This window comes from Malus domestica, chromosome 11, assembly GCF_042453785.1.
Source record: "Malus domestica chromosome 11, GDT2T_hap1".
Lineage (NCBI taxonomy): Eukaryota > Viridiplantae > Streptophyta > Magnoliopsida > Rosales > Rosaceae > Malus > Malus domestica.
In genome coordinates, this window is record NC_091671.1 from 30,659,328 (window position 1) to 30,686,750 (window position 27,423).

Below are 27,423 nucleotides of genomic sequence, written 5' to 3' on the forward strand. Positions count from 1 at the left end.
TTAAAAAATAAAGGTGAATATTAGTCAAAGCATTTTAATCAAATTTTAAAAAGACATAGATGTTTAATCTAAATGATATAGAAAAACTATAGAAGATTCTAAGAACCTGTTTGGTACTCTAATTGAATCCAACTTTTTAAACTCAAAAATAATTTTCAAGCTTTAGGCCTTAAAAACTTGTTTGGTAGGACTATTTTAAAAAACTGAACTCAAGACTAACTAAAAAATATAATATATTCTTTAAAAACATAAAAAGTAAGTTTTTAGATTTTTTAAACTTAAATTCACTCATTTCTTTTCTCTCCCTCCTCCCTTCTCACTCCAAATCTCTCTCTCTCTCTCTCTCTCTCTCTCTTTTCTTCTTTCTCTCTCCCCCTTGTCTTTGTTTTTTACATTTTTCGTCTTTCTTCCAATCCGCTCTCTTCATTCTCTCAGTTCTATCTCTCACTCCCCTTCCTCTCTATCTCCTCTGATCTTCTGTCTTCTTTCTCTTTCCTCCAATCATGTCTTACTTTCTTTCCTCCTCTTTCCTCTTTCTCCCTCTCCTGCGACCCTCTCGTTTTAGATCTCTTTGTCTAGTTTAAGTTGTAAGATTTAAAAATTTTAAATCGCAAACCAATCAAGTTTTTGAGTCTTAAAGAAAATTATTTTCAAGAAATGTTCTTAACAAATGTTTTGTACAATGATAAAAATTTTCAAATAGGAGACCAAACAAACCCTAATTTTTCCTTTTCAAAAATAGACTATTCTTAATAATAGCTCACAAAATTAAATTTGTCCCCAAATTTGATATGGCATTCATGTCTCAGACAATGACAGGTAATGTGTGATTTCAAAATTCACATACTACGTGTTTTTGTGGTTGTTGGAATTTTAAAAGTATACTGAAAATGATTGAAGCACCATTCCAACTGTCACTACAAAGTGAAGGCGATCAACAGAAGAAATCTAAATTTTCTTTTTAGTCAATCACGTGTTTTTGTGGTCGTTGGAATTTTAAAAGTATACTGAAAATGATTGAAGCACCATTCCGACTGTCACTACAAAGTGAGGGCGATCAACAGAAGAAATCTAAATTTTTCTTTTTAGCCAACTAACCTTACAGTGACTTTTCTACCATTGTCTTTCTACTTTCTCAACCAATAAATAACAAGGCGTCATGGCATGCAACATGAATTTTTTTTAATGAAATGGTCGCAGAGCGGCCTTATATTTTTTATGTCTAAGAAAAATTGGGCCGGCCGAGCTGACTATATGCCGAATTTGTAAGGCCATGACTCAACCCACTAGTCGCAAAAAATTCGGGCCAATGAGTGAGTTGCTCTGCTCGGTTCAAATTTTAGCTCTTTAATTATTTTCATTTAAATGTAAAAATAGTCAAGTTGTTGATAATTAAATATAAGACTTTTTGTACTTAAAAAAAATATAAGACTTTTTAATTTTATTAGTTCTCATTTACCATTCCAAATAAGATATTTGTTTGGTTAATATAGTCATTAAATAAGTATTGAAAAACAAATATTTCAGATCACGAACTTTTTATCCCATCAAAACAACAAAACTTAAAAAACAAAAGGCGTGTACAAATAACACCAAATAAGCTTTTGGTCTTTGGAGTAATAATTTAATGGGGTCTAATAGTGTATTGGATGCGTTCATTTGCCAAAATGAGAAACAATTTCAGGTAAAGAACTTTTCACCTCATAATTACAACACTCCAAAAACAAAAAACATGTACAAATGACACAAAATAAAACTTTGGCTTTTTGAGTACTCATTTTTTATGGGTCTAATGCGTATTGGATGTTTTCAGTTGCCAAACACTCAAAAAACAAAACACGTGTACAACTGACTCCAAATAAGCTTTTGGCCATTTGATTACTCATTTTAAGGGTCTAATAGCATATTGGATTGTTCATTTTCCAAAATGAGAAACAATTTCGAATCCCATACTTTTGAAACAATCAATCCAACATCACTTCAAAAACTAAAAAACGTCTACAAATGACACCAAAATAAGCTTCTAGCCTTATGTGTACTTAAATTACACCAAATCATATCGGGTCGAGCCTAAGAATAGAACCTAAAATGCAAGGCCTAAGCCCTACCCCATTTATAATCAGGCAGGCTAAAGCACGACCCTAAGACTGGGTTGAAAAATTAGGGCTGGGCTAGCCTATCAAGCCTCATTCCTTTTTATTAGTCTATCTGATACAGTCTTGGGTGTATTCAATTATGATTTTGAAGGATTTTAAAACAGTTTACAAATTCAGACAATTTTAAATGAATTCATGAAAGTTTAGGGGGTATGCAATCAAGATTTTTAAAAGAGTATATAAACTCAAGGTATATTCAATCAAAAATTAAATTTAAAGGATTTTAAAAATTAAACTATTTTGATAGAATTAGAGGAATTAAAAAAGATTTTAGGCTTTAGTAAATCATGCATGTCTCCTAAAATTTTTAATGAATTTATCTCAGGTTCACATAGAGTCTATTAAACTCTGTTAAACTTAAAGAATTTGTAACTCTTTTTAAATCCTTCAAATTCTAAATTGAATACACTCAAGTTAGTAAGATTAATACCACTTGCTTTTGGAAAAAAAAAAAAAAAAAAAAAACTACTTGCCAAGCAAAAATCTAGTCATCAACTGTCGCATCATGTAGCTTTCAAATATGGTCTAAAAAATGATCTCCCTACCATTTTTCTTTACAAAATGCTCTTAATTATTTAACAGAGTAAAGCTTAATGTGGATTGGTGTCACAAGGGAATGGTTAATACCATTGGTGCTAGTCGTTGTTGAATATTTTAAGAATATATATATATATATATATATATATATATATATATATATATATATATATATATATATATATACAGCTGTTTGACTGACAGGGAATGGGATTGGGTTATTGATCCAAAAAACACATCTCTTCAATTTGAACATGCATCTTTTGATTGTTGCCAAAAAGACATGTTTCATGATCCTTCAGGTAAGAGGTGTTTTGTATCAGATATGTCCATTGGACATACTGCTGCAATGTGTTGTATCCTATGGTGAAAAGATAAACTCAAATCAAAGGATGTGTCTAACGGATGTAATTCTCTCTATATATGTTGGCACTAGTAGAAAAAAACACTTTGCGCGACGTACGTACATTCGTCAAGCAAAGTCAAAAATCGTTGCCTAAGGGTTTGCGCGATGCAACCTTCGTCGTGCGCTAACCGTCGTGCCAAGGCAGTGATGGTAGGATTTGTGTGACAAAGAAATAACATGCGTCGCGCAAAGTGGCTTTGCGTGACGCACGGCCTACATCGTGCAAAGATACTTTGCGTGACGCACTTCCTACGTCGTGCAAAGCCACTTTGCGTGACGCGCGTCCTACGTCGTGCAAAGCCACTTTGCGCGACGTGCGTGCGTCGCGCAAAGTGACTTAATGGCAAAAATATTTTTTATTTACTTTTTAATAAATATTGTAATTAAATTCTAAACAATAATTAATAAACCAAGAAAAAATATTTAATTATAAAATATATGAAAATGTACATACAAGATGTCCGAACAAAAATAGGAAAAACTACAATAACTATCTTCTAGGTTTGATACATCAAGCTACTGGGTATCGGCTAGGCAAAGTGGCTGGGAGGTCAAAGATGGAGCAAGATCAAGTGCTAGCATCAGGATTTTGCTTGACAGTCTTCATAGTTAGCGTGCTCAGCTCCAAGGCATCAAGTAACTGCAAGAAATTGTGAAGATCAAATATCCTACACAACAGTGCTTATTATATGAAAAGAAAGATAACTACCTTTTCCATCAGTGCTCCACCAATCAACATTATGCAAAATTTTCAAATAATCCTTTATAGATGGTGAAAAGAATTCCGCTGCACTCTTCAATTATTCATTCATAGTTGCGGATGGTAAACGTCTAAAAGAAAATTTTGCTACAACAGCATGTAATCCTCTATAGTTTGGTTTCCAAAAATAATATTGCAGAATCTGATACCTATTTCTGCTTTCAAAAACAACCTGGGAGGTGTTCGTGCAAATAATCCTACTACAATGTTATATTTTTAAGAAAATTACCTATGAAAGTCTGTTGCCCAATAGCACAATAGAAGACACCTCACTAGCAGCTCCAACACCACCACCCATGGCAATTCCAACATGCGATGAAGCCAATGCTGCAGCATCCATCACCAACCATTGCTACGACGTTCTGATCCTTCTGAAGTTCCATTATGAAATTCTTCTTTTCCGTCGGTTTAACACCAGATATCACCTGCAACCCACATCATAGGCTATACAATTAAATTCGATAGAGAAAAGAAAAAATGGGATCCAGTTTGATACCGGGCAACTATTTGGGCATCAGTTTCAAATGAGTTTAGGGATTGAGTATTCTCACTCTTCTATAATGACGAATGTGTTAGCAGCTGTGATTAAGTTTAGGTTTCAAGTCTTGAGGTTTTTGTATTATAGGCTAGGTATACAGATTGTGGATACCTTATCCAAAAGTTGTATTGTTTATGATATTATTAAAAATCTTTTTCATTTCAAAAAATAAATTAAAATAAAGGATAGAGGACAAGCTTTTGGTGTTCTGCTTGAAGTTGTTTCACGATTTTTTACATTTTTCCAAATTGATAAAATTTTTGTTTCCCATCAAAGAAAGAAGTAATTAAGAACTCCTTGCCTTCTCTATCGGAATACCAACAGCAGACGCGATGTACTCCGCGTTATTGTTTTGTACCCAGATAGCATGTATACATCGATCCTTGCTTAGATAAAGATTTAACAACTTGTCCAGCATCTACCCTTATCTGATCCTCAAAATAAATGAGACCGGCAAGAGTACTATCAATGCCAACATATACAATAGATTGACTCGTATGGGCTTCTACTTCTTCAAATGGGTAACTCCATGCCTGCATATATTTAGTTTTTCAATGGGACCTCAATACATGATCCAAGATTAAATTATTTGCCATATTAAGAAGGAAAAAAAAAACAAAAGATATCTTATTTGGAAGATGAAAACAACTAAGCCTTTGGTTCCCAAAATTAATTTCCATGGTAAGCAAAATAGTCAATCCATCTTCTGGGGTCATTTAAGAGTTCGGCAAACAATCAAGAGTAACATTTAGAATTGGTCCATGAACCAAAAATCTGTTAATTGAGATCCCTAAATTTAACAAAACATGCGCCCTTGGTTGCCTTCAATATACCTTCAATTCCCTAACACCAAATGAGCCCTAAAAGTTTTCTAAGATTCTACATATCTTTAATGAATCTCTAGGATTTTCTTTTAAAGTCGTTTTGATGCCAAAAACCTTTAGAAAATAAGGCACACTTTTGTAAGCCAAAGTCAAATTGGAGAAAGAAATAAGCATCTGTTGAAGTACCCCTATATCTTCTTAGTCTCTCTAAGCTGCTTCTGTTTTCTACAAATTGTGCTACTTATAGAACTTCATTTGAGTGCTCCTGTAAGTTGAATCTGTCAAGCATTACTTCTCCATGTACATTGTTATTTATATCCTAAGGAGTTATCATGATCATAGACAGCACTCTATGTTGTCCTATATGAATCTAAATTTTCAATAATAGGATTATAAATTCTCTTAACAATGGTCCAGGGCCAATGCCTATCAGCATTACACCTTTACAAGAAGCAAATTCACATTCAAATATGCAATGATACAAACTATTAGATTCCATTATACCCTGTAATTACCTTTGAACCCATTCCAAAGTCCCAACAGAAACCTTTTTGTTCTCAATAGTTGCTACAGCACCAGAACCAGGTTCTTCCAAGAATATTCCATCCGTAACCTGGAATAAAGTGCACAGTTTAGGATCTGAGCATCATGATTTTTTCGGAACCTTATCCAGCTGATGCATGCACTTAATGATATAATCCTCTTCTAGAACACCAAGGATTTGTTCACAGAACTGCAGTCTTTCTTTTTCTTTGTAAGAGATGAAGCTCACATAGGGGAGAAATTAAAAGCAGAACTCCAGCACCACTCTATACAAAAATCCAGCCCAGTTAAGACGAAGGCACACTAAAGGGACATCCTCAAAGTGCTTAGACCAAAGATTCCCAAACAGATACAATATCTAGTTGTCCCAAATAAAATCCATTAGCTAGAGAAAATATAACCTGTGAATAGAGACAACCACAAGAAACACCTCACTCGGCATAACTTGCATACCGATCCATCCAAAGATTCATTGATCAAGCGATCGATAATTCCCTCTCTTTGAGATTTCAAGTGATGCACAAACTAAAGATTCATTGAACAATCACATCTGCTATTACCTTAAATCTTTCATCTTTTCAAACTTGCACAATTGAAAGAAATTTCATATTTCTGTGCCCTGTGTGTGTAAGACAGAGAAAGAGAGAGAGAGAGAGTACCGTGAGATGAAGTCGAAGTTGGGAGAGTAGCGAAGGGTTTCTGCACATTAACCGGAGAGATGGCGAAAGAGAGTTGCAGATCGGCGAAAGAGATGGCGAATATGTGTGATTTAGGTTTCGATTTTGTAAGAACAATGATTATAAAGGGTAACACGCTACCAAAACCCACAGGTAAGAAACTCACAGATTGAGCTATCAAAAACAAAACAAAACCGACCCACATGAAAAAAATTAAATCTAATGGTAATTATCTCATTCAACCCACATCAATCCGAGTCCCATAAAACCCTAATTTCATAACCATAACAGCGAAACCAGCACGAAACGACTGATATCAAATCAAAACGACAGCAACCATATCCAGAAACAAAACAAAAAATCTAATCAGCAATTACCATCAATCTAATTAGACCGTATACTTACATGAACAAAATCGAGCGGCGGTCGGAGAAACAAATGGGCGATTGGGCGGGAAAGCCTTGTGTGAGCTGAGCTGAGGAGGAGAGTCGGCTGGAGTGGAAGAGATTAGGGTTTGGGTTGGGAAGAGAGAGAGGATGAGGATTGAAAGAAGATGAGGAGGAAGGCTACGGGAGAAGAGAGACCGAGTGAGAGAGAGGGCCAGATGAGCGAGAGACAGTTCGGGTCTCGGAAATATTTGTCCGGGAAAATTAAAAAAAAACAACTTTAACGAAAAGCTCCCGGTACTGTTCACTCTAACGAAAAACTACATTTTTACACTAAAAAATCAATCCTGATACTATTCACTTTACCCTTTATTTTGTCCTTGTTATTAAAACTCAAAGTTTTCAAACCTTTTTCATTAGTTTTCCTTTTAAAAAAAAAAGCGCTTAATTTTTACATTTGCACCGCCAGAATTATCACTGGCGCGACGCAAGTATACATCTCAACGTCACGCAAAGTATTTTTGCGTGATGATCACATTGTGGCGTCACGCAAGGTATTTTTTTTTTTAAATATTACAAAATTTATTGAAAATGTGACTTTACTCCCTTCAAAAGTGGTTTGAACGATCCAACCGTCAAACTTGTATGTATATATTTTGAGATCGCATACGCCAAAAATCCCAAAAAATAAACATTCAGAGATCAAGTAACGAGACAAAACTTTTCAACGGTTATAAACGAAAAAATTACGATTTAACGGTTATTTTAACTCCGATTTTGATAATTTTTTACAGCTACACTCCTTGACCCTATATGAATACAACGAACTGATTCGATCGTCAATTTAAAATATTTACACAAGTGGTTACCACAAAATCTTATGTTATACTTGATGAAAGTATAAATAAATTCCAAGTGTTAGGGAATTTATCGTTTTGATGGGATACGCATTGTACAAAACTAATTTCAATGATCCAACCATCAAACTTGTTTGTATATACTTCGATATTGCATACGCCAAAAATCACAAAAAACAAACATTCAGAGCTCAAGTAACGGGATAAAACTTTTCGACGGTTATAAACGAAAAATCACGATTTAACGGTAGTTTTAACTTCAATTTTGATGATTTTTTACAGCTACACTCTTTAACCCTATATGAATACAACGAACTGATTCGATCGTCAATTTAAAATATTTACACAAGTGGATACCACAAAATCGTATGCTATACTTGATGAAAGTATTAATAAATTCCAAGTGTTAGTGAATCTATCGTTTTGATGGGAAACGCATTGTACGAAACTAGTTCGAACGATCCAACCGTCAAACTTGTTTTTATTTGCTTCAAGATCGCAAACGCCAAAAATCGCAAAAAACAAACATTCAGAGATTATGTAACAGGACAAACCTTTTTTACGGCTATAAACGAAAAAACATGATTTAACGGTTATTTTAACTCTGATTTTGATAATTTTTTACAGCTACACTATTTAACCTTATATGAATACAATGAACTAACTCGATCGTTAATTTAAAACATTTACACAAGTGGATACAACAAAATCTTATGTTATATTTAATGAAAGTATAAATAAACTCCAAGTGTTAGTGAATCTATTGTTTTGATGGGATACGCATTGTACGAAACTAGTTTCAACGATCCAACTGTCAAACTTGTTTGTATATGCTTCGAGATCGCATACCAAAAATCGCAAAAAAAAAACATTCAAATATCAAGTTACAGGACAAACCTTTTCGACGGCTATAAATGAAAAATCATGATTTAACGGTTATTTTAACTCTGATTTTGATTTTTTTTTACAGCTACACTCTTTAACCCTATATGAATACAATGAACTAATTCGATCGTCAATTTCAAACATTTGCACAAGTGGATACCACAAAAGAAAAAGGCAATGCAAGAACCCCAAAAGAAAAGGAAAAGGGCAAAAAAAAAAAAAAAAAAAGGAACTTTGCGCGACGTAGGTACAACTGCGTTGCGCAAACCATCTTTGCGCGATGTAGTTGTACCTACGTTGCGCAAAGTCCTTTTTTTTTTTTTTTTTTTGCCCTTTTGCTTATTGGTACAAAATAAATAAATTAAAATCTACTTAGTAAATACATATACAATTGAACTTGATGGGAAACGCATTGTACAAAATTAGTTTCAATGATCCAACCGTCAAATTTGTTTGTATATATTTTGCGATCGCGTACGCCAAAAATCGCAAAAAAAAAAACATTCAGAGATTAAGTAACGGGACAAACCTTTTCGACGGTTATAAATGAAAAATCATGATTTAACGGTTATTTTAACTTCGATTTTGATGATTTTTTACAGCTACACTCCTTGATCCTATATGAATACAACAAACAAATTCGATTGTCAATTTGAAATATTTACACAAGTGGATACCACAAAATCTTATGTTATACTTAATGAAAGTATAAATAAACTCTAAATGTTAGTGAACTTATCGTTTTGATGGGAAATGCATTGTACGAAACTAGTTTGAACAATCCAACCGTCAAACTTGTTTGTATATGCTTCGAGATCGCATATGCCAAAAATCGCAAAAAACAAACATTCAGATATCAAGTAACGAGACAAACATTTTCGACGACTATAAAAGAAAAATCATGATTTAACGGTTATTTTAACTCTGATTTTGATGATTTTTTATAGTTACACTTTTTAAACCTATATGAATACAATGAACTAATTCGATCGTCAATTTAAAACATTTACACAAGTGCATACCACAAAAGAAAAAGGCAATGCAAGAACCCCAAAAAAGCAGGTGTTGCGTCGCACAAAACAGCTTTGCACGACATAGATACACAGCTTTGCGTGATGCAACACCTACGTCGCGCAAACGTTTTTTTTTTTTTTTTTGCCCTTTATGAGTACAAAATCTACTTAGTAAATATATATACCGTTGAACTTGATAGGAAACACATTGTACGAAATTAGTTTCAACGATCCAACCGTCAAACTTGTTTTTATATACTTCGAGATCGCATACACCAAAAATCGTAAAAAGAAAATATTCATATCAAGTACCAGGACAAAACTTTTCAACGGTTATAAACGAAAAATCACGATTTAATGGTTATTTTAACTCCGATTTTGATGATTTTTCACAGCTACACTCCTTGACCCTATATAAATACAACGAATAGATTCGATCGTCAATTTAAAATATTTACACAAGTGGATACCACAAAATCTTATGTTATATTTAATGAAAGTATGAATAAACTCTAAGTGTTAGTGAACCTATCGTTTTGATGGGAAACGCATTGTACGGAACTAGTTTGAACGATCCAACCGTCAAACTTGTTTGCATCTGCTTCGAGATCGCAAACGTCAAAAATCGCAAAAAACAAACATTTAGAGATTATGTAACGGGACAAACCTTTTTTACTGCTATAAACGAAAAATCATGATTTAATGGTTATTTTAACTCTGATTTTGATGATTTTTTTACAGCTACACTCTTTAAACCTATATGAATACAATGAACTAATTCGATCGTCAATTTAAAACATTTACACAAGTAGATACCACAAAAGAAAAAGGCAATGCAAGAACCCCAAAAGAAAAGCAAAAGGAAAAAAAAAACCTTTGCACGACGTAGGTGTTGCGTCGTGCAAAATAGCTTTGCACGACGTAGTTGCACCTACGTTGCGCAAAGCTGTTTAGCGTGACGCCATCCTTCGTCGCGCAAAGGTCGTTTGCGTGATGTTTTGTGTTTTGAGTCGCACAAACATACTTTGCACAACAAAATTTGCTCCGTCGCGCAAACATGTTTTTCTACTAGTGTGGTGACATTAGTAGAAAATGAATCTTTCAGAAATTTGTTGTCTTCACAATTTCAGAAATTTATTTCTACATTCCTTTCTCTCTTTTTTCTCCATCACATTCTTACAATTTCTTTCTAATTATTTCTAAGGGAATATAATTCGGTTTTGCTAATCGAATATTCCATACTTTGTTGTATCCTGAAAGTGATTTGCCAAGAACCCTTTAGCAAACTCATTCGAGTGGGGGCCAATAACACTTTAAGGAAACGTTCAAGTCGTACCTCAAAGTCATCATTCGGATTATTCTCTATATTTCTACATTTACTTTAACAATCTTAAAGTGTTATTTTCGTCATGGAGAACAAATCTGATAACATGACTTTGAAGATTATCAATCAAGATGTCTACAAGTTAGACAAATTTGATGGATCAAATTTCACTCGATGGAAGGACAAGATGCGTTTCATGCTTACTGTTCTAAATGTTATATATGTTTTGGACCCGAAATTGGAGCCTATTTGTGAACCAAGTGACAAAGACTTGGACAATATAGTTGCCGATCGAAAGAAGCGTGAATAAAATGAATTGGTATGTCGAGGACACATCTTGGGCACATTATCTGATCGCTTATATGACTTGTATGCACACATTCAATCTCCAAAGGAAATTTGGGAAGCACTTGAACACAAGTATACAACGAAGAAAAGAGGTTCCGATAAAATTTTAATGTTCAAATATTATGAATTCACTATGTTTGATAACAAACTCATCCTAGACCAAGTTCATGAATTATTGGTCTTGGTTTCAAAGCTTCGTGAACTTAAAATAGTTATTCCGAATCCTTTGATAGTTGGGGCTATTATGGCAAAATTACCCCAAACATGGAATAACTATAGAAAGAAACTTCTACACATGGTGGAACATATTAGTTTTGAGGATTTGCAAAAGGGTATTCAAATTGAAGAGGAAACTCGAAATCGTGATAAGAATTTTGCAAATCAAGATTTCTCTAAAGTTTACATTGTCGAAGGAAACAAATATAAAAAGAACTTCAAAGTCAAAATTGACAAGGGGAAGTTTAAGAAGACCAATTCCAACAACAATCAAAAGAATGCTAATGGTGTCTGCTACCATTGTGGAAAGAAAGCCCATTACATTTGTGATTGTAGACACAAAAAAGCAAGTGAGGAATATGCCAATAAGACCAATAGGGCAAATATGGTTGAAAACTCTGGAATCGATAACATTGTTGCAATGGTATCAATGATGCATATTGGCATGATTACCGAACTAAATATGGCAGCGGCAATAAAATTCTCCGATTGGTGGCTCGACTCAGAGGCTACTATACAGCGCAATTCAAGACATACGAAGCATCAACGGACAATCAAGAGGTTTTAATGGGGAATCATAATTCCGCCAAAGTTCTAGGAAAATGAACCATTGAACTTCAATTTACTTCTGGGAAGAAATTGACATTGCTTAATGTACTGCATGTTCCAGAAATTAAAAAGAATCTTGTGTTTGCAAATTTATTATGTAAGAACGGTATAAAAACTGTTCTAGAGTCTGACAAGTTAATAATGTCGAAAAATGGGATGTTTGTTGGGAATGGGTATTCTTGTGATGGGATGTTCAAACTAAGTATTAATAATAAAGTGAATTCTTCTGCTTATATTGTTGAATCTTCCTCTCATTTATGGCATTTACGTTTAGCACATATAAATTTTAGATCTTTAAAATACATGCGCACATTTGGTTTAATTGCTTGCAATGATGATTATAATGATAAATGTGAAATATGTATTCAAGCGAAAATGGCTAAGAAACCTTTTCCAATTGCTGAAAGAAATACAAATTTATTAGACTTAATACATTCTGACATATGTGAATTCAATGGTATTTTAACAAGAGGAGGAAAAAGATATTTTATCACATTTATGGATGATTGTTCTAAGTTCACTTGTGTTTATTTATTGTCTAATAAAGATGAAGCTTTTGAGTGTTTGAATCGCTATAAAGCTGAAGTTGAAAACCAAAAAGGAAGGAAAATCAAATGCCTTCGTAGTGATAGAGGTGGTGAATATTTTTCAAATGAATTTGATATTTTTTTGTGAAGAGCATGGTGTTATACATAAAAAAACTGCACTCTATACACCACAACAAAATGGTTTGGCATAAATGATTAATTCTATGATGATTAATGCTAATACTCCAAAATATTTATGGGGTGAAGCATTGTTTACTGCATGCCATATACACAATAGAATTACATCTACGAAGACACATGTGTCACCGTATGAAATTTGGAAAGGAAGAAAACCAAATTTGTCTTATTTGAGAGTATGGGGTTGTGTAGCTTTTTATAAGGCACTCGATCCTAAGAGATCCAAGTTGGGTCCAAGAGGAATTAAAAGCATATTTGTAGGATATGCAGAAAATTTAAAGGCATATAGGTTGTTTAATTTAGACTCGAACACAATAGTTGAGTCTAGAGATGTCGAATTTATAGAAAATAAATTCTATAATGACTACTCAATATCTGGAAAAGAGAATGATCAAACACCTTTCTCTAATCCATCTACTAATTCTTGGTGATAAAAGAAAACAGTCTGAAGCTGTTAATGAACCAAGGAAAAGCCAAAGGGTAAGAAAAGAAAAGACTCTAGGCTTTGATTTTATTTCATCTCAATCTATTGTATTTTTAGTCGAAGGAAATAGAACAAAGATTCTTAAGAAAATACTCATATTGTTGAATATTGAGGATGATCCTAAAAGTCTAAGCGAAACATTAACTTTAAAAGATGCAGCCTTTTGGAAAGAGACTATAGATGATGAATTTGAATCATTAATATCTAATCAGACATGGGTTTTAGTAGACTTGCCTCAAGGATCAAAAGCAATAGGTTGTAAGTGGGTATTTAGAAGAAAATACAATACAGACGGGTCTATTCAGACATTTAAAGCCAGGCTGGTTGCCAAAGGTTTTAAGCAGAAAAAAGGAATAGACTATTTCGATATATATGCACCAGTAGCTAGGCTCACATCAATTAGAATATTGTTTGCATTGGCATCTTTATATAATTTGCATGTGCATCAAATGGATGTGAAAAACAACATTTTTAAATGGTGATTTGGATGAAGAAGTCTACATGGAACAACTAGAAGGGTTTGTTCTCCCTAGGAATGAAAATAAAGTTTGTAAATTAGTCAAGTCGTTATATGGATTGAAGCAAGCACCAAAACAATGGCATGAAAAGTTTGATACTGTCATTTTATCATATGGATTTAGACATAATAATGCTGATAAATGCATATACTCTAAATTCACAAATGATTATGGTGTGTTGTTATATGTTTATATACTATCTTGGGAATTAAAGTAAAGAAGCATAATAGAGGTTACGCTTTATGTCAGTCACATTATATAGAAAAAAATACTTTTTAAGTTTAAGCATCTACAAATAAAAGAAGCAAATACCACTTATGACCCTAGTGAGACTTTGCTTAATAATTCTGGTAGGTCCATTGCACAGCTTGAGTATGCTAGTGTAATTGAAAGTTTAATGTATGTCATGCATTGTACTAGGCCAGATATCGCATTTGCAACAAGCAAATTTTCTAGATACACTAGTCATCCAGGTACTGCTCATTGGAAAGCAATAAATAGAATCTTTGGTTATCTTAAAAGAACTATTAACCTGAGTTTAACTTACTATGAGTTTCCAGCAATATTTGAAGGATATTCAAATGCAAGTCAGATAACAAGTGCTAATGATAATAAGTCTACATCAGGGTGAATTTTTACAATTGCCGGAGGAGCAATTTCTTAGGCTTCAAAGAAGCAAACATGTATAACACATTCAACTATGGAATCTGAATTTATAGCATTAGCAGAAGCATGTAAAGAAGCGGAATGGATTAGAAATGTGTTATTGGAAATAGAGTTGTGGCTACAACCAATGCCATCCATTTCTTTATACTGTGATAGTGAGGCTACTTTGTCTAGAGCATACAATAAGGTATACAATGGAAAGTCTAGACATATTAGCTTGAGACATGAATATGTCAAGCAATTAATAACTGATGGAGTTATTAATATTGTTTATGTTAAATCAAGTAATAACTTGGCGGATCCGTTAACTAAAACACTTTCAGGAGCTTTGGTAGTTAGAACATCTAGTGGAATGGGGCTAAAACCCTTTACTGAAAATTAGCCACCAATAATGGTAACCCGACTTTCTCTAGAACATCACTAGTTTAAAAGTTTAATGGGTAATAACAAGTTATTGATAAGTGGTTGTGAAAGCACTGCAAATTAATATATAGCTCATTCCAGGATGATCAGTGCAAGACTGCTACGTTTAGGAGGATGAGTTTTATCTCTTAATGAGGTTATTTGTAATTATGTCTATAGTAGCAGGGACATGGGAACGAACCTCACCTATATGAACATAAGAAGTGGTGCCGCTTCTACCAAGTGTTGGGTTTTCTCTTGTAAATGTTTATGAAATCATGATGAAGCACAAGGCCATAATAGTGCTTAATTAGTTCTGAAAATTCTTTAAGGAAATAAGACATAATCATGTGTGTAGCAATTCCGGTTTTAACATAAGAATAGTTGGTTTAAACTTAGGTCACCATCGCATTCATTACAACTTTGAATTACTTACACTAATTAAAGGTTTAATTCGAAAGACACCTTTATTGTATGCATGATTATATCGGTATGCTTGTGATTAATTGTACAGAGAGAATTATTATTATACCATTTATTATATATTCTTAAAATAGGGAAGGATTGTTGAATATTTTAAGAATATATATATGGGGCTGTTTGACTGACAGGGAATAGGATTGGGTTATTGACCCAAAAAGCACATCTCTTCAATTTGAACATGCATTTTTTGATTGTTGCCGAAAAGACATGTTTCATGATCCTTTGGATAAGAGGTGTTTTGTATCAAATATGTCCATTGGACATACTGCTGCAATGTGTTGTATTCCATAGTGAAAAGACAAACTCAAATCAAAGGATGTGTCTAACGGGTGTAATTCTCTCTATATATATTGGTGACATTAGTAGAAAAGGAATCATTCAGAAATTTGTTGTCTACACAATTTGAGAAATTTATTTCTACATTCCTTGCTCTTTTCTTTCTCCATCACATTCATAATTTTTCTTTCTAATTATTTCTAAGGGAATATAATTCGGTTTTGCTAATCGAATATTCCATATTTTGTTGTATCCTGGAAGTGATTTGCCAAGAATCCTTTAGCAAACTCATTCGAGTGGGGGCAAATAACACTTTAAGGAAACGATTTAAGTCGTACCTCAAAGTCATCATTCGAATTATTTTCTATATTTCTACATGTACTTGAACAATCGTGTCCTCAGAAACTCATAGGGTATGGGTATTTGGTTTTTATGCTAATCTTGGTCGAGGTGAGATTCTACGTGCTGAAGTTTAGAGTGTTATTGGGTTGCAACTTGTGTGGAATAATGAAATTGTTACCAAAAAAGAATAAAGAAATTAAGAAGATTATGACCGAATCGAATTTTGCACTTGAAGTACAATAAATGTTAAATGCAAAAGTGGATAAGTACCCTCTGAAAGGTTAGTAATTGACTTCTTGTGCTCTTATGCAGTAGTTATAGACTATGATTTTAAGAAAATTTGACAATAACGTAAGATTTTTTGTTTTTTTTTTGTTTTTGTGGTTTTAACATTATAGAAAGCATACTGAAAATGATTGAAGCACCATTCCAACTGTGCGGGCCATCTTTGGTAGCAGTCAACAATAACCCTCTGAAAAGTTAGTATGACTTCTTGTGCTCTTATGCAGTAGTTATTGACTATGATTTTAAGAAAATTTGACAAGGACATAAGAAGTTTTTTGGTTTTTGGTTTTTGTGTGGTTGTAGCAGTCTAGAAAGCATACTGAAAATGATTGAAGCACCGCTCCAACTGTGCGGGCGATCTTTGGTAGCAGTCAACAGAAGAAAGCCAAAGTTTCTTTAACGTCTACTTAGGACCTTGACATTCTTTCAATTTTTTTATTGAACTCTGTTAAACTTTATGAATATATAACTCTTTTTAAATCCTTGGATTAATACCACTTGCTTGGGAAAGAAATTACTACTTGATAAACTTTATATTTATTGACCTCTTCTCACAACATAAATGATTGATTGAGCTTATCCTGATAATAAAAATTAGGGTAAATATCAGTTTACTACCATCATGTTTCGTGGTTTTCAACATTTAGTACATCAAGTTTTTTTGTCTCAGAGTCATACCTAAAGTGTAAATTTTGGGACAGTCTCATACATCCATTAATCAAACTGTTAAGTCTTCCGTTAAATGATGATGTGGCACCCACGTGGACAATGACTGGGCGCCACGTGTCAATAAGGGTCCCACGTGGATATTAAAAAAAAAATTAAAAATTACAAAAAAAAAGGACTATTCTTTCTCAACCCCGACCGTCCCTTCCTTCTCCCTCCCTTCTCGGCCTCCACCCATATGTGCAAATCCAACCCTCTCCTTCCCTCAACCCCCGACCTTAACCCCACACTCAATTTAAATAAATAAAATAAAAAGTTTATGGGCACCCTACCCCAACCCCCGACCCTCTCCCTTCCTTCTCTCTTTTGCTCACCCTCCTCCGCACGCCCACAGACCCACCCATTTCCCTCATTCTCCTTCCCTTCTCTCCTCTGCAGTCCACAAAGATTTATTGTTAGGAAGCCCATTTACTGCTGTCAAGATACCCATAAAGCTCTGTCGCAAACCAGAGAATTTGAATCTCTTTTTCCCACACAAAATTTTCAAATCCCAAAAACAACTATCTGAAATTTCAAAATTCAAAAAAGCTCACTGACTGGAAAGAGAATTTGAATCTCTAAAAGGAAAAGGCAACGGCGAAAAATTCATAAACTCCTTGTAAAAATTTTGAACTTTTGAACTTTTGAATTCAATTCTATTTTTTTCTCACCTTTGGGCTTAATTTATGTTTGGCTACAAAGAAAATGGCGTTGAGCATGATGCACCAGATCAGCGCGCTCTCCGGGACTCCAATTAAGACGACCGAAGCCAGCTCATCATCCGTAGAATTGGTTAGCGTGTCTCCAATGTGGAAGTCTCCGACAGCGGGTCTGACTTGCAAAATTCAGAAGCCAGAAAGGTTTGACAGGCTGTCGCCGCTGTTGAGTCCGTGCAGATCGCTGGTTCTCGGGTCTAGCCAGCCGAATCTGTCCATGGCGTGCAGGGCGTTCGCGACGGAGGCAGAATCATCAGTGTTTGAGCACCAGGTGAGGGGTACGCACGATAAGGGGACGGGAGTGCTGGTTTACGTGATGATGCTGTTCGATAACATGATGATGCACAACTCGGTGAATCGGAAAAAGGCGATGAACGCGAGTTTGCAGGCGCTGCAGAGCGCTGGGGTGAATGGTGTGATGATGGACATGTGGTGAGGGTTGGGAGGGAGAAAGAGAGAGGGGGTTGGGAGGGAGTGAGGGGTTGAACACCCATAATTTTTTTTAATATTCACGTGGGCCCTATATTGACACGTGGCGCTCAGTCATTGTCCACGTGGGCGCTATGTCATCATTTAACGGAAAACTTAACAGTTTGACTAACGAATATATGAGACTGTCCCAAAATTTACACTTCAGGTATGACTCTGAGACGAAAAAAACTTGATGTACCAAATGTTGAAAACCATAAAACTTAAGGGTAGTAAACTGAGATTTACCCTTAAAATTATTTTATGAGCTCAACAAAATTGTACCAAGCACCCCATGAACAAACGCCTTCATAAAACCTTCCTAAATGTGTCTTAGAGCATCTCCAAGAGAAATTATTGTTAAACTAGCAAGGGAACAATGCCAAAAAACTATTTTAACTACTCAGTTTAACTTTTCATTTCTAACGATCCTCTATTTTAGCTACCCAATTCAACTTATGAACAGTAATGGTATTTGTTTGGCTGCGGACAGGGTTTTTGTGGATGGGATTCGGGCTTTGATTAAGCGCACTAGATTACAGTTGTCTATGTACGAACGGAAGCTAATTTTGTGACACATGGATTGCCTCGTTATAGTGTACAATGTCGTGAGTCATCGTTTTGGGTTGAAACGAGACCTCCATGGCTATTGCGTAGTGTCATGGTTGAGTCCAGGGTTGGAGTTCATTTGTACTGTGCATGTATGCTCTCTTTTTCCTTGGCCAAGGTTTATCCCACTGGTTTACTCGGTCAAGGTTTTTTCCAAGACCCTTCTGATTTATATGCGGTTGGTGTAATTGTTATGATGTTGATGTTGAATGAATTATCCTTCTTCTAAAAAAAAAATAAATAAATAAACAACATCGTTCTATTTTAACAAGCTTTGAATATTTTATTGTTAACAATTCATACTAAACCCACTCATTTTGTAAAACAACATTCTCTCTCTTCCTTTTATCCTTGCTCTACACTTGAGTTTTATTATTATTTTTTAATATTTTGCAAGTGAGTTGTTACACTCTAAATTTAAAGAGAGACTGTTCATTTTGTTATGGTAAAGACTCCTTTACATCATCTCATGGAGATGAGTTATCTTAATTTTTTTTTAAATTTAACTCTTTAAAATAGAATTTTGGTTGTTTTACAGAAGGTTGATCTGGGGGAGAGATAGGAAATCTTCGCCTATAGCTTGGAGCGAAGTGTGTAATTCAAAGGACCAAGGGGGATTAAGTATTAGAAGAGTGGATCATTTCAATAATGTTTGTCTTGCTATTAGGTTGGAAAGTTTTAAGGGATGAGAATAATTGATGGGTCCAAGTTGTGAAAAGGAAATACTTAAAAAAGTCTGATTTCCTAGGTTGCAAGATTAAGCAAAATCACTGTGGCTTGGAAAGGCATTTTAATTAATAGACACATTATTCACATGAGAATTAGGTGGGTGGTGGGTAATGGTAAAGATATCATTTTTTTGACCCATAAATGGGTTTTTTCCTTACCCAATATTCCATCTTATTCCGGTAAGTCAAGGGCAAAATAGTAATCCGAAAATTAAAGTTAGTGATTTTATTGATAATAAGAGTTGGCACAGGGATAAACTCTTGCAAGTTCTGGATGTGGATACTGTGAGAAAAATTTGTTTGGTGTCTATTCCCTTGCAAGATAAGGAGGATTACTTTATTTAGGACCACTCCTCTTCTGATGAGCTTTCAATAGTCAGCCACTTGGATCCAGAGCAATAAAAACCAAGAAGTGAATCGGCAAAAGCTCCTTAAGAGGATGTGGAAGTTAATTATCCCGCATATTGTAACAATTTTTGCTTGCCTTCTTATTCATGGTAAATTGAACACTAGGGTGAGGTTAAGTAAATATATTCAAAATATGGATAAATCGTGTCCTTTGTGTGGAAAGGATGATGAGACTCAAAATCATCTCTTTCTTAATTGTGTGTTTGCAAAAGAAATGTGGAACTGTTCGTTGCTGAATCCTTGGTTGAATAATACCGTTTTGTTGAACGATATCTTGGATTGGTTGGAATCTATTAATAGTGTCAAGTGCAATAGTTTGAGTGAGCTTAGTAAAGCCCCTTTGAAATTGCAAATTTGGAATGATAGAAATAACAAAGTGTTTCGAATTATAATCCTCGTCCTTCCAGGCGCATTGCAATTCCAGCTAGAGTTGGTTTATCCTATTTTGAGGCTAATTTAATAAAAAAAAAACCTCTAACAGTAGCCAGTGTCATTGATAAATTGTTTGTTGGCGTCCTCCCACGCATGGCTTTTTAAAATTGGACCTGGCTCATCTGCCCTCCTACTTCTCATATACTCTTATCTTTTCCTATTTATGCGGTCATGGTTAAGTCACGTCAACATTTTATATTACTATTGTTTTTTGTCTTATTATCTCTATAAAAAATCAATATAAAATATTGACATGGCTTAACCGTGATCGCACAAAATAGGAGGGAATGAGAGTGTATGGAAAGTGGGAGGACAGAGAAGCCGGGTCCTTTAAAATTAAAATTAGACAGATCGGTTTGTCAGGAGAAAGCTGCAACAACGTTTGTTCTTAGAGATGAGGATGGTCAACCTATTGGGCTGGTGCTTTGGATCTTGGTAGTGTCATTTCTGTTGCAGAGGTTTTTGTGTTAAAAGATGGTCGTTTGCCAGGCGCAAATAGGGATGGTAATGGTTCAGTTTGAGGACGGAAATGTCATATATATCCCAATTATCACGAAAATTAACGATATTCATAACTGGAAATGAACCATCAGTTATTATCCATAATCATACCCACCGGGTAACGGATTTCACATCGGTTAACGGTTATATCCATCTTTGTCAATAGAAAAAATATATTCGTTCAATTGACACATTATAATTTAGTAAAAATTAATTTTGTCATTAAATATTTGATGTATAAAATAATTGAATGAATTAATCTTATGGAGTATAAAAATTAAAGCTAAACATTGATGATGTTTGTTGATCTTTGATATCTTCCATAAGTACCATAGAATTCAGATTGATTTTGATTATATCAAAACTTTTGAACTTTCTCACAAAATGTAACTCACACAATGCAACTTTTGTATTCTCAAAGTAATAGAATCGGTGAATAATGAATATCTATACATATATATGTGTGTGCGTGTGTGTGAATATATATTTATATTTTATATATATATATATATATATATATATATATATTTGTTAGATTAAGGAACTGACGGAGTTTGCACCCACGTCGTGGTGTAAGGGCAACTCTCCTCCCCACCACTGTGGTAGGCCACTTGCTTATATTATATTATATATAATTATATTATCAATTAGTCAGTTTGGATTGGGGACCCTTATAACTATATCCAAACCATAATTGAATAACATTCACGATTTTTTTCCATATCCATAATATACTCGAATTTTCATACTCAAATCCAATCCATCCAGACAGTTATCCACAGTTTTCGGAATTAATGTTAGAATTGCCATCCCTAGGCGCAAAGATGTGGAGAAGCTAGAGGTGGGAGGGGATTATGTATTGATCATTTAGTTGGTGTGGGGGCCTGTGGAAGCCCCCATGGCATCTCTCACCGATTATTAAAGATTATTAAACGACTGGCGGTAGCCTTTCAGATGATTTGCTGGCATCATATTTTTAGGGAGGCAAACTTTGTTGCAAACAAGTTAGCTCATGTGGGCCTTTCAGTGGCCAATCCTTATTTTTGGAATTATTGTTTACTAGCCTCGGCCATGGAAGCTTTTAATTTATTTTATTTTTCGAACAAACAATAAAGCATATTGCAATCTTGCTCCAATGGAAGCTCGAAATTTTGTGTCACGCCCTAGATCTGGGATCGGTAGAATAATGAACCATGCACCCGCTAGTCGAATACAAATAAAAATAAATAAAAAGAAAAGATGATAGGGGTGAAAATAAATACAAGGCTAAAATAAATAAGTACAAAATTCAATCCTCACACTTAATACATCTCATCCTATCTACCCTTTTTGATTGTTTAGTTCATAAGCCTGCACAACAATAGGGGGTGAGCTTTAACAGCTCAGTAGAGACATAACCTTATCACACTAAATTGACAATACTAAATTAAGTGTCTTGAAATCATATAACCAAATATCACATTATTAGCAATAACAACGCATGAGTGCAATGCAAACTCTTTGACTATTCCCGTTAATTCATATAATAAAACAAGCGGACTTGCACATCGCATATAGTGCATTTTACCATTGCGGTGGTAGTTCAAATGTTCTATTATACAAATTAACCCCCTGTAGCTCAGCCATCCCAATTTCCCCTTTTGTTAGTCGTCTTGCCAAAACTCTTCGTCGCCAATCTCGAATTACCAGAAAAGAAACTGTGCACTATGGGCTCGCCTGAGACCTAGTACCTACTAAGAGTTTGGCTCAACAACACAAAAGATCCTTTCCATTACCCCCCTTTTCCGTAATTCATTTCTCAACACTAAAAGTTCCAACCACAGATCACAAATACTTTAATTTCATCATTCCTATATACCACAATATATTGTCAACCAGGAGTAATTCCATAGTCAATAACAAACAGACATCCAACGAAACAATGATGTACACATATCCAAGTAACACTCAACAAGAGTAATCAACCAATGAGATCAACAATAATATAGAATTTCACAAAATTTAATATAATCAATCTCTGTAAAGGTCTGCCGTATTTTCCCTACCTAGATACCAAAGCAAGCATAACTCGAACTCATTGTCCACCACTGTGACCAACTCCTACTCACAATTACAAGCCATCACTAAGAAGCTTGACATTCATCCTCACCGATCTAGTCAAATAACTTGGTATTACTAATTGAACACCAATAAATTCAAATATCATTTGGGTTGTCTAGATAACATAAGTTTTGAATATAAATCTCTTTGGAAAATAGGTGCATATGTATATAGCTCACTGTAATACCAATACATCAACCAAACACTAACTTTTCTAGTTGTATAAAAGCTTTATCATATGTAATCTGAGTAATCACTTCCAACTCTAAAACATATATGTTTTATTTCATAAATATAGCTGAAAACATATGTAGTAGACATATATGTTTGGAAGTTGTGAAAACTGGTTTGGTTAATTAGTTCAAGCATATACATACACTTATTACAACAAAATGACAAACTGATAACATACACACACACACACACACATAACCTTTTGTACATCAGCTTTTATAGCAGAGCAGCCAAACCAAATTGATAAACTGAGGACACACATATAGCTGTTTGCACAACAACTTTTATAATTAAACATGCAGTAGAAAAGGATACCCAAATAAGCATATCAACATTTATACTTGATTAAACCTTAAATTACCTTCAGTGTAAGCCTCTATATCACTATAACTCTCAATAACAATCTCAAAAGAAATAACCATGAAAGGTGTTGGAGTTTTTTTTAGTAGAAATATCATTCTAGCTCATTGTCCCACATTCCCTCACTTTATACGACTTTGTCCTTATTACAAAGTGATTAAAGTGATAGACCATGGAGAGCAAACTTGGGCTCAACCTTGGGTTTGGGCTTTAAGATGTGATAATTAATTAATAATTAATATATATTAATTATAAAAAGATGGGCCTTGGGGCTCGGGCTCTAATAATTAAATTCAATAATTAATTTTTTAGTTTATTAAATTAATTTCAGATTTAATTAATCTTTTTATTTTTCAACAAACTCATCTTTTCAAATGAAGTCTGAGAGCATTTGAGAACGTATGAATAAGTCTGAGAAAAATGTGGAGTAACACACCCTTTGCGTTGAACAGCAACCTCCCAAAAACATGTCTGCTGCGAACAGGCATATGATCGCTATAAATACATGCATCTGCATATCATTCATCCCACTGAAAACCATCAATCCATACATACAAAATATAATGAGAGTACCACAAAGATATTCACCAGAAATCTAGTTTTCCAGTGCTGGAATCTCGACTTAGATTGTTAAATCCTAGTGAAGCAGACATCCATCGAACTACAAGCACAAAGTAGGGACGAAATTATATTTCAAGGACATTGCGGTACACAAATCTCGATCTTCAGTTTCTCCAATTAATATTAAATTTCGTTTGATTTATACTCTACTCAAATATTTATTTGCACTTATTATTTGTTAGCATATATAAATTTATCATTGATTGTTGATATTTATCCAACAATCTTGAAACAGAATTATGGATCAACAATCTATGAATGTGAATGGCACTATGCCGAAATACTCTGAGAAACTTGAGAAATTCAAAGGGCTGAATTTCAAAAGATGGCAACAAAAGATGTTGTTTTTCCTGACAACCATGAATCTTGCTCATGTTGTCAAGGAAGAGGCTCTGAAGTCTAATGAGAATCCAATGACGAAAAAGATTGTCATGGCAATTGAAGCTTGGAATTATTCTGAGTTTTGTTGCAGGAATTATATTCTGAATAGTTTGGATGGCAATCTCTACCACATTTCTTCTATGTGCAAGACTGCAAAGGAGTTGTGGGAATCTCTGGAGAAAAAGTATAAGATTAATGATGCCGGTTCAAAGAAATTTGTGATCAGTAAGTTCCTTAAATATACTATGATGGATTCAAAATCTGTTGTCTCTCAGGTCGACAAAACCAGAAATTGATCTATGAATTGCACTCCGAGGGATATGAGATCAATGAGCATTTCCAAGTTCGGGCTATAATCGAGAAACTGCCAACTTCTTGGAATGATTTCAAAATTTATCTTCAGCACAAACGTCGTGAGATGAATATGGAGGATTTGATTCTTAGGCTACGAGTGAAAGAGGACTACAGAAAGACAGACCGTCCTGGTAACTTTGCTGCCATTGAAGCCATGCAAATTATGTTGAGGGAGGAAACTCTAAGGCCAAGTCTAGGAAGAATAAGGCTCAGAAACCCAACCAGTTTGCACAATCTGCCTTTTTTATGTTTGACTTATCTATGCAAACCATTTGAAAATTAATTGCAAAATTTCCTCGGCCATTATCACAAACTGATCCTGATCACCATCATCCACCTGCTGCACTATTTCACTTTTATCCAATGCACGCATCACTGTTCTAAAAATCACTGCCTAGCGTTGCCTAGGCGTTAGGCGGTTGGCCACTATCCCTATTAATGCCTAGTCGTTTGAAAATTAAGAAATGCTGCCTAGACCTCCTAGGCACCCGCCTAGCTTGCGACTCACTTAGACAGAAAATAGATAACTCTCATTTTGCGTTTTATTTTTTTCAATAAATTATAAGAGACTTGTTGAATACTTAAATGAACACACATTATATGCTTGTTCCCTATATGTTTTCATTATATTCCAATACTTCATAATATATATATATATATATATATATATATATATATATCATTCTATTTTGTAGTTTATGATGAAATTATATATATATATATATATTAAGTATAAACAAACACTTATTTATACGAAATATAATAGATTTACTTAAATCTACCTAGCCCCTCCCCTCTGGCCTAGCCCCTCCCAGCTTGCTGCCCGACCAGCACCTAGCGTCTTTTCGAACCTTGGCACACATTGATTGTAAATGAAATTAATCCATTCATAGGTTGTATTGCCGCGTGATTCGTACCAAACATCCCAAACTCATTTGAACTGTACTTCCAAGTTGGAGATATGGTTTGCATCTCGCTTATCTTGTACTAGAAAATATCAAGATAATTTATTATTAAAAAATAATTATTATGATTGAAAACCACAATATTATACCTTAATAATGACAAAATTATCTTAGCTTTCCATCCAACAGTAAAACTTTGATCATTCAACGACCTAGAACTTTGCTCTAGCCAATGATGTAAAATGGGGTATAAACGGATTAATCAGGACTGTTGGATCATACATCTCTCTGAATGAGTTGCATAAATTAAAAGTGTTTACAATTTTCTTGGGATAAAAGAGAAAATCTTGAGATAATTGGTATTCCGGAAATAAGAGCCAAGTAATTGGTATATGAGTTAGTTATCTTTGTGGTAGCAAAATTTTGCCGTCTTCAGTATTAACAAAACTATACCTACAAAACAATAAACACCTTCGATCAAGGCCAAAGCCTCACGTGACGACAAGGTGGGTGGATGATTTGGCTAATGGATCTATGATGCCTAAGTGAGTTTCTCTGAAAAGATGGAGTGTTTAGGGCTTAAGTGATCAGCAAAAACTTACCAGAAATTGGTGGATATAATGTACTTATAAGGAGGTGGACGGCCTAGATGTATGGTTTTACCTTACACGTGGTGGCTTTCCATTGGCCAAGATGAGTCCTTTGACTTTTCTTCCTTGCCACGAGCTGGGAAGGTTGGTGACGTTGTAATCTGCTACCCAAGCCTCTAAGAATGTTGGACTGCGTGTGAGAAAATTTGTGGGTCCTGCCCATTTAATGAGGGCATTATTGTCTTCTTTGCAAAAATCTCGTGTGTTGTCTCTAGGATTTTTGAATTACTTTTGGCTCCACAATTTTCATAGTCTATTCATTCTGCCCAAGTGGCTGGTATTTGTAGTTATTGGATACCTTATGTGTTTCTTGAATTCCTAATCTGTCAAAGTTTCCACTCTCAAACTAAACAATGTCTAGGTCCAAACAATATGTCCCAACAATGTGGCCTGAGTGGATGTAGCATGAGCGGAGAGAGAGAAAACCATAGTCAAGTTAGAAACTCAAGCCAATAGATAACATATTTTGTACCTGTAAACCCCGTAATTTGTAAAATGAGTCGATTATTTAGGACTAATTCATCTCCCAGTACTAGCTCTGGATCTAGCTTAAATAAGATCCCAAACACAGTTAATGAGGAGCAAAAATTAGAGCTTCAGTAAGATGAAAATGTCGAGTTTCTTTGATTGAAATATCCCCAATGTATCTAGTAAAGAAATTATAAGAAGAGATGGTCAATTTCAGCATTTAAAAGTGAACATCATGTTAAAAACGGTCAAGCAAGCTTACGTTGTTAGTAAAGAACATGAAACATGTAAGTTATCAGGGCTGACCCTAACCCAATGCAAACAGGGCTCATCTCCGGGACCCAAAATTAAAAGGGGCACCAAATACTTTTTTTTTTTTTAACATATGTATAGGTATTTTAAAAAAATTCTGGTACAGTGAACCCCCGAATTCAAGTCTCCGTTCTTCGTCGACGCTTCGAAAACTCGGTCTTTAATATGGCATTCCAAGGACCAAATTCCAACCCTTCTATTAATTCAAGGA

At 34.6% G+C, this 27,423-nt stretch overlaps 1 protein-coding gene and 1 long non-coding RNA gene across 4 annotated transcripts; one reads left to right on the forward strand and one right to left on the reverse strand.

Annotated features, from left to right (window-relative positions):
* Positions 1-3,504: 3,504 nt before the first annotated feature.
* Positions 3,505-7,083, reverse strand: LOC103439215 (uncharacterized). 3 transcript variants are annotated; one of them, XR_011573368.1, is made up of 6 exons: positions 6,847-7,063; positions 6,424-6,463; positions 5,737-5,834; positions 4,699-4,930; positions 4,089-4,284; positions 3,505-3,739 (listed from the first exon to the last, which is right to left on the reverse strand). It is a non-coding gene; the product is annotated as an uncharacterized lncRNA (long non-coding RNA). The 3 variants fall into 3 exon arrangements; XR_011573367.1 differs by having other exon boundaries at positions 6,424-6,578; positions 6,847-7,043; XR_011573369.1 differs by lacking the exon at positions 6,424-6,463 and having other exon boundaries at positions 6,847-7,083.
* Positions 7,084-17,670: 10,587 nt separating this feature from the next.
* LOC139189523 (beta-amylase 1, chloroplastic-like) lies at positions 17,671-18,117 on the forward strand. The gene has a single exon (XM_070808488.1). It carries the CDS (start codon positions 17,671-17,673, stop codon positions 18,115-18,117), a length of 447 nt encoding a protein of 148 aa, XP_070664589.1.
* The last annotated feature ends 9,306 nt before the right edge of the window (positions 18,118-27,423 follow it).